The sequence below is a fragment of the Schistocerca gregaria genome, chromosome 2, assembly GCF_023897955.1.
Source record: "Schistocerca gregaria isolate iqSchGreg1 chromosome 2, iqSchGreg1.2, whole genome shotgun sequence".
NCBI lineage: Eukaryota > Metazoa > Arthropoda > Insecta > Orthoptera > Acrididae > Schistocerca > Schistocerca gregaria.
In genome coordinates, this window is record NC_064921.1 from 864,593,115 (window position 1) to 864,601,675 (window position 8,561).

Sequence of the window (8,561 nt, forward strand, 5' to 3'; positions counted from 1 at the left end):
AATAAAAATAAGGTGAAAGAGATTAAGGCGCGTTGAGAGTCTGTAGGTATTTCTCCCTCTCACAATACGCGACTGAAATAGGACAAAAAAATGGCTAATATTGGCACCAAGTACCCTCCGCCACGCACCTTACAGCGGTTTGCGTAATGTATGAGTAAATATAGATATTGCTACAGAACTTGAACATGCACTTACGCGGAAACGTATTGCTAATCTTATAATAATGGACAGAAGCTATATGATGAAACAACAATGAGATAGTCGCTTTCCTAGGAAACGACAGCTCATCAAAGCTGCAGAGGGTATATAAAGAAACACGCTGCGACCACATTCAGTACAGTTCAGCCGAGGGGAGGTCAGCATGGTCGCTTCCCCGTATCGTCGCCTCCCCGTCTCGCCGCCTCCCCGTCTCGCCGCCTCCCCGTCTCGCCGCCTCCCCGTCTCGCCGCCCCCACGTATCGTCGCCAACCACGTATCGTCGCCACCACGTATCGTCGCCTCCACGTCTCGCCGCCTCCACGTCTCGCCGCCCCCACGTATCGTCGCCAACCACGTATCGTCGCCTCCACGTATCGTCGCCTCCACGTATCGCCGCCTCCACGTCTCGCCGCCTCCACGTCTCGCCGTCTCCACGTCTCGCCGTCTCCACGTATCGCCGCCTCCCCGCCTCGCCGCCTCCTCGTATCGCCGCCTCCACGTATCGCCGCCCCCACGTATCGCCGCCCCCACGTATCGCCGCCCCCACGTATCGCCGCCCCCACATATCGTCGCCTCCACATATCGCCGCCTGCCCGTCTCGCCGCCTCCACGTATCGCCGCCCCCACGTATAGCCGCCCCCACGTATCGCCGCCCCCACGTATCGTCGCCTCCACGTATCGCCGCCTGCCCGTCTCGCCGCCTCCACGTATCGCCGCCTCCACGTATCGCAGCCTCCACGTATCGCCGCCTCCCCGTCTCGCCGCCTCCACGTATTGTCGCCAACCACGTATCGTCGCTCCCACGTATCGTCGCCTCCACATCTCGCCGCCTCCACGTCTCGCCGCCTCCACGTCTCGCCGTCTCCCCGTCTCGCCGCCTCCCCGTCTCGCCGCCTCCACGTATCGCCGCCCCCACGTATCGTCGCCAACCACGGATCGTCGCCTCCACGTATCGCCGCCTCCACGTATCGTCGCCTCCACGTTTCGCCGCCTCCACGTCTCGCCGCCTCCACGTCTCGCCGTCTCCACGTCTCGCCGTCTCCACGTCTCGCCGTCTCCACGCATCGCCGCCTCCCCGTCTCGCCGCCTCCACGTATCGTCGCCAACCACGTATCGTCGCCAACCACGTATCGTCGCCAACCACGTATCGTCGCCAACCACGTATCGCCGCCTCCACGTATCGCCGCCTCCACGTATCGCTGCCTCCCCGTCTCGTCGCTTCTCCGTTTCGTCGCATCAACTTCCCTGCAGTGCACCGAGCTACAGAGTCCTCAGTTCCGATCAAGGTTTTTGGGAGGTTTTCCTTGATTGTAAGGCGAATGCCGGAACTGTTTACCTCCTCCCATCGATACAGAGATGTAATTCATGTAAATAATAAATTGAGAAATAAATGCTATAAGCGTACTTTGCCTTGTCTTTAACGAATTTTTATGTAAAGGAACTGAATAATAAATGACAGTGTATAGCTGACTGGTGCTCTGAAGCAGAATGTTCAGTCTCTTCACATTGGTATGTGACTAGTGAAATCTATAAACCTAATGGTTTTCAATGGGGTAGGGGAAAAGATAAAAATATAACACAGAAACGAAGAGATAGCAAACATTTGCTCACAGAGCACAGAAAAATGTAGTCCTATGTGTTTTCTTTTACATGTAAATGAAAGAGAACTGATGTTTAACTTAGGTGCAAGCAAACATTCAGTGTTAATACTTGAAATATACAACGCTAGTTGTATCTCTATCGTTTCACTGCGAAGTGTTCCACGTACACCTCAGTTATTAGGTGGACACATTACTGTACACATTATCAGTTATTCAGCTGTTCAGCATTCGTTAGTCGCAAGCAATATCTCTGGATTAGGGAATCTGTGGAAGGCTGGCTGGCTGGTTGCGTTCACGATTTATTGCACCTGAAAGATATATGCGTTGCTTTTATCGTCCACTGTGGTTCTTCATATTTACCAAAAGTCTCAACAACTTATCAGCTAAGCACAATAATCTATGCTGGAACAGTAAGTAGAAAATACTACCAAGATATAACATCGCGGTTAACTGATTAATCATAGTGATCTGGTAAACTACGTTCGATCCATATCAATATGCTGTTGATGAAAGTCTGTGCAACTTATATTCAAATGTAGCTTATTTTTTAACGGTAGCAGTAAGAGGAGTCCAAAAATATTGTTAAATGTTGCTCGTTTTAGCTTTTCTTTACCTTTGTGAAGATCACGAGATATAATGATGTACAGGAAGATGTGAAGGATGTTTATTGAGCAGATACTGTGTACAGTGCGAAGAAGAATATTTACTGAGCAGATATTATGTGCAGTGTGAAGACGGCAAACGTATGTTGTACTGTAGTCGTAAACTGGCATTGTAGTAGTCCATGTTTCGATCAAATAAATTATCAACATTTCAGTGTGCTGCTATGAAGCATTCAGAATGTTGTCTTGGAGTAATAGGGTATAACACAGTATTTCATTCAGCCCTCATTAAAGAAATTGTTCTTATACTCACATAGTTAGTAGGCTTTCCCACTATATTAAGCCTGAGATTAAGTTGATCGCAGTACAACTCTGAAAGAGAAAATTACCTAGATTTAAGGGATCGTTATGGACAGAACACATGTAACAGAAATTGATGTGAAACACTGGAATTGTTCTCAAACGCACAAACCTATGCTATGATAAGACTGGTGTAACATAATGACGCATATTTTCATTAAAAAAGTCAATACATTACGTTGAATTTTGTACAGATCGCTAGCTTATCTTTAGGATTTGCGAAAGCAAATTATCGAGTGTCTACTGTTTTATGTACTTAAGCATATGAGCTAGTCCATGACAGTAAAGACGAAGAGTTTAATTTTTGTTATGGTTTGATTCTCCCGCAGATAAAGAAGTGCTTTCTACAAAGGAAGAACAGACAGCGGGCTGTGCTATGTTACAGGATAGGAAACAATCCTGGCTGTCATAACTTTCGTGTCTGCTGTCAAGATTTTTCAAAACTGTAAGTACCAAAGAAATTGAGGCGAACCCACTGCACGTTACAGAATTCGTAATCCAGAGGAAGTATTTTTAAGATTCTGATAATGCGTAAACGAATGAGTGCAAATATTTTGTAGTTATCATCAAATATAACTGAATTTGCAAGGACCTTATAACATCCGCATTTGTTAATTGAGCTTTTGATTTGTTGTATCATGTTCATTGGGTCAGGAAACTAAAATATTTTGTATTCGTAAAAACAACGTGAAGCTATGTTCAGGAGTTAACTTATGAAATCTGTCAACTATATTTAGAATACGTTATTTTATTATCGAACTAACATTTCGTGTCACAGCTTCATAGTTGACAAAGGATCATCATTGCGGCATCAACCTTTAATATTGTAGTGATTAAGCCGTTCCACTGAACTATGCGAATCAGTATCGGATCTATTACAATATTTGTTTCTACAAATTCAGTGACAGCGATACTCAGCAAGCAGGTGGAGATCACCTTAAACATATTTTCGCCCCCACATAGAGCGTGGGAAAAATTACTGTAAACCTCCATATGTACTCTGTTCTCCCTCTTTTTTCTCTTGATCCTTGAGCGATACATATGCAGAAGACAGTAGAGTTACTTCCTAAGAATTCTCGAAAACTGATTTTCTAGACATATTCAGTGAAGTTTCAAAACAACAATGTCTCCTTGGCACCAACAATCACGATTCAGTTTCACAAAATAGGTCCCATCTCCGTGTGACCTACAATGCCCTATTTACGATAGAGCTTTGACTTTCTTCGATTTTCTCAGTTAGAAAGCTTTATGAGGGCTTCACACACTGATGTACGACTGTAGAATAACTTGCATTAAGGGGACACGCCCCTGAACTGGCTGCATTTTTAGCATTATCTTCACCCTCATAATGCAACTGATCTATAAATGAGAGATAGCTGAAAACTCTGAAGCACAATTAGGTCATTAGTCAAAGCATTTCCCAAAAAATCATTGAGATATTTATTATACTTTGGTACTGACATTAATATTTATAATAGTATAAAACACAGACCACTATTTCACTGCGGTACCATTTTCTTTGGAACTACTGACTGCAGTCAGAGTACAGACAATATTCACATAAATGTTTTATGCCTCCAATTTACTTCCTTGATGCTGATCTGTGATAAAGACAAGTAATTTATTTTACTACAACAAAGATATTTAAAAATATACCTCAAATATCACCGACATCATCATCATGCTATAAATTTTTCAGGAAATAGTAGGCAAGGGAGGTAGAGGGGGTCATTCTAAATATCTGTACCAACTTTTGTGAGTTTAACGTAGGTCATTTAGGAGAAAAGTGTACCTGAATGCTGAAAATTCAAGTTTTCGGTAAATCGCAAAAGAAGATTTACAGATTTCTTAACTTACCACTATGCTCGTTTAGAACATTCCATCTCTATACTCCAGTTGTCCTCCTGTTTCCTTATCCTCCATACTCTTTCTCTTCATTCTTTTCTTATCCTTGATTCCTTGGTAGCAGCTTCTGCACCTGTCTCTACTTCGATTACCGGCCGCTTATCAATAGCAATTATAGCTGATGTCATACTCCTTTCCGTCTGGATGTTTAATTTCTTCGTAACATTGATCCTTGAAATTGAACCATTATTGAATGTTGTTGTTGCATCCACGACACCAATCTTCAGCACTGTCAGCCCAATTAATACAGTTTTGGATATTCTCTCCCATATATGGCTGTTGAAGCTTTCATTTGCATTTTGAGAGAGACCATGCATACATTTCGTAAGTAGATTTTTATTTGCCAGATGCCTATATTAGACCTAACTAACTGCCTCCATTACAGCAAGTGGTAAGGACTGCTTGTGGGTAGCGTTGCTCAGCCTGTAATTACACCACGAATCTTCCCCTTCTGCACAAAAAGTCTGGGCAGCTCTCCTTCCCCTTCCAATACATCGCATTGCATAAGCAAGCTGATAATTTACAATCTAATGTCGACTATCAGTTACTGGCGGTGTGATAGTATCACTGTGCATATTCACACGAGTTACAGGCACTCACTAACCGACTTTAAAGACCCTTCCTTGCTGAAATGTACTCAGAAACGTCAATACTGTCTTCACAATCGCAGTACTTACATTTCACACCACTCTTCAGAAGTGTTGACACCATATTTAGATTCAGAATAACATTTCCGTCGTTATTTGTGCTCACAATACGACTAGGCTTGTTCTCATTACGTTAAGAAAGTGAAACTTTACCTCTAGAAGACTTGCCTGTAGAAGCACTTTCCACAGGCGACTTTTGGAGCAACTGATGTGTATTATTCGGTTGTGTTTGAAACTGGGTGCCGCGAAGCTTTCGTCTGGGACTAAATTTCTTTACTCTCGGCGTTTGTAGCTCAGGAAACACACGCACAGAAAGAAAACAACACACAATAACTACAAAACCACACGGTTGTGAATTTCCGAAATCATATATTCTCAGTCTTCTAGACATGGCTGTGCTTTGGTTGCGGGAGTCAGTACCTTCTAGCATACACCTGTGTTAACGATCCGTAACTAATTACCGAAAAATCGGAAGAACAAAATAATGCATTACGTATTCTGACGCACTTTAAACTGACAGATGGGCGTAGCCCTGTGCAACATTACGTTCAATCTCAATTTTAGAACGAACGGAAAATGATAATGCCCATAAACTATACATTTTTGAAATCAGCATGAAATATTCTTTTCTACAGAGCAAGAAATTTTTGTTATTTTCTCGAGCATGTCCCCTTAAACGCTTTTGTGTGACTTTGTGACCATGTGAGCAGCACTCCTGCGACAAATGCAAGTCTGCTGTTTTCCCTTTCTGCTACTTATTTCAACAGTTCGTTGATACAGTCGTTAAGACAGAGGTATTGCATTTGGGAGACGGCTACCTCTGGTCATCAAGATTAACATTTTCCTTGTTTTTCCTTAGGTCGCTTGAAATACCTGCCAGGCTCATTCATCCAAGGAAGACATGGCCAATTTTCTTGCCCCGAAATGAGTTTGTGTTCCGTCAGTAGTTACCGCGTCGCTGACGGGACATTCAATCCTGCTCTCCCTTCATTACTTATTTACTCAATGGCTTGTGGTTAACTTGTGTAAGTCTGGGTATAGATGTTTTGAAAACATTTCATCTATCTCCCGTGAGCCAGTTTACGGTGTGAGGAGGAGGTTACTTGGGTTATCGCTGTCTGATCATCCTTTCGTGTTCCATTCGTGAACAGCACACAGGAAGGATGAGTGTCGGTAAATCTCCGCGTTAGCTGTAATTTCTTCGTTTTTTTCTGTACGCTTATTTCCCGAGGCTTATGTGGAAGGAAGCAGTACATAGCCAGACTCTTCCGGGAACGTCCTCTCCCGAATTTTAATAGTCAGCCTCTAATAATGAACAACTCCTCTCTTGTACAGTCTGCCACAGAAAGTTTGGTAAGCAACTACGTAACGTTCTGGGGTCGACTAAACGATCCCGTAACAAACGCGCAGTTCCTCTTTAGAACTTGTCTGTCTCTTCTATGAACCCAGCCTAGTAACGGTCTAGAACGCGGTCGTCGAAAGCGGCCCGAATCAAGTATTCGTGCAGCCCGCTGTTTTGGCCGTATTTTATGGCAATATGCTTGTGGAAACTAATAGCACCATCCAGTAACGTCAACTAACGTTAAGACCTTCTTAAAACTGTATTTTTCTCGCTCAGTAACAAACAAAAAACATACAGAAACAGTAAAATTTTAAGATGTGCTTAATTTGGCCGTGAGCTAAGTAAAGTCAGCCACTTACGTCAGGAGCAAAGTGTTATGTACCGAGGTCACTGCAGAGTTAAAAGATATGAGAGGGGAAAAATTTTATTGTTTTTCTTCCAATGCTGACAACATACAAACGTGCGCAAGTAGCAACGACTAGCTGCTCCGGTATACACTGAACAGTCAAAGAAACTGGTACACCATTCTAATACAGTGTAGGACCCCGGCAGGCACGCAGATGTGCCGCAACACGACGTGACATGGACTCGCCTAATTTTAAAAGAGACTCTCCACACAGACAACAAGTTTCCAGTCATCAACAGTCCAATATCGGTGTTGACGGGCCCAGGCGAGGCGTAAAGGTGTGTCGTGCAGTCATGACTATGTGATCCAAAGTATCCGGACACTTAGTTAGTTAGTTGCGTGTTCCATTGATCAATTGCACGGTACTGTAGCCGTTATGATGTGGAACCTGTCAAGTGCACAAGAAATGCACATGTGAAACAAGATTTCTTGAAATATATTTATATATTACAATACAGAGCTAAGTAATAATATTTCTATTATTTACCCCATTCCCTTAAATAGCACTATATTTATAGATTTATTTATTCCTATTCAAGAATTCATCTTTGGTATACAAGGAGTTGTCAACAAGATATGATTTCAATTTATTTTTGAAGATATTACTACTGTCTGTCAGAGATTTTATTTCATCTGGTAATTTGTCAAAAAAATTTATAGCAGCATGTTTTACGGCATTCTGTGCCAAAGATAAATTGAGTAAAGGATAGTATAAGTCTTTCTTTTTTCTGGTATTATAATCATGAAATTCACTGTTGTTTTAAACTGGTCCATGTTGTTGAGTACAAATTTCATTAGTGAGTAAATGTACTGTGAGGCTGTTTTAAGAATTCACAATCTTTTAAAAAGATGCCTACAAGATGTGCGACTAAGAACCCCACACATTATTCTAAACACTTTCTTTTGAGCAGTGAATACTTTTTGTCTAAATGTTGAGTTACCCCAAAATATTATTCCCTATGACATCGGAGAGTGAAAGTATGCAAAGTATGTTAGCTTACTAATTTCTATATCCTTAAAATTGACAATATTCTAATTTCAAAAGTTGTTGAACCTTGTCGCTTTAGAAGATCCAAAATACAAATATTCCAATTAAGATTGTCATTTATATGTACACTCAAAAACTTAGTATGCACTACCCTGTCTACTGAATTCTGTTGATGTCTTATATTTATTGAAGGAACTGCACTTTTTGCAGCAGATAGTTGGATGTACTACGTTTTTTCAAAGTTTAGAGGAAGCCCGTTTGCAGAAAACCAATTAATGACTTATCCAGACACCTTATTTGTACCATCTTCAATTGGAGTTTCTTTCACCAGATTAATAACGATGCTTGTATCATCAGCAAACAGTGTCGGTTTAGCTTCCTGTTTCAGATAGGAAGGTAGGTCGTTTTCCTACATCAACAACAGAAGAGGACCCATGATTGAACCTTGTGGAACACCTAATGTAGTTTCACCCCAGTTAGTTTAATCTGACTCTATGTGGAACCTGGAAAAG

General features: G+C 42.1%; 1 protein-coding gene across 1 annotated transcript; it reads left to right on the forward strand.

Moving 5' to 3' along the window:
- The first annotated feature begins 361 nt into the window (after positions 1-361).
- Positions 362-3,173, forward strand: LOC126336028 (uncharacterized). The gene is made up of 2 exons (XM_049999508.1): positions 362-1,484; positions 3,091-3,173. The coding sequence occupies exons 1-2, from the start codon at positions 362-364 to the stop codon at positions 3,171-3,173; spliced, it is 1,206 nt and encodes a 401-aa protein (XP_049855465.1).
- The last annotated feature ends 5,388 nt before the right edge of the window (positions 3,174-8,561 follow it).

Excerpts from the sequence above, each read along its gene's own strand:
- LOC126336028 (XM_049999508.1), top strand. The coding sequence starts at position 362 with ATGGTCGCTTCCCCGTATCGTCGCCTCCCCGTCTCGCCGCCTCCCCGT. Across the intron at positions 1,485-3,090 it reads AGTCCTCAGTTCCGATCAAG|ATAAAGAAGTGCTTTCTACA; the intron begins GTTTTTGGGAGG and ends ATTCTCCCGCAG.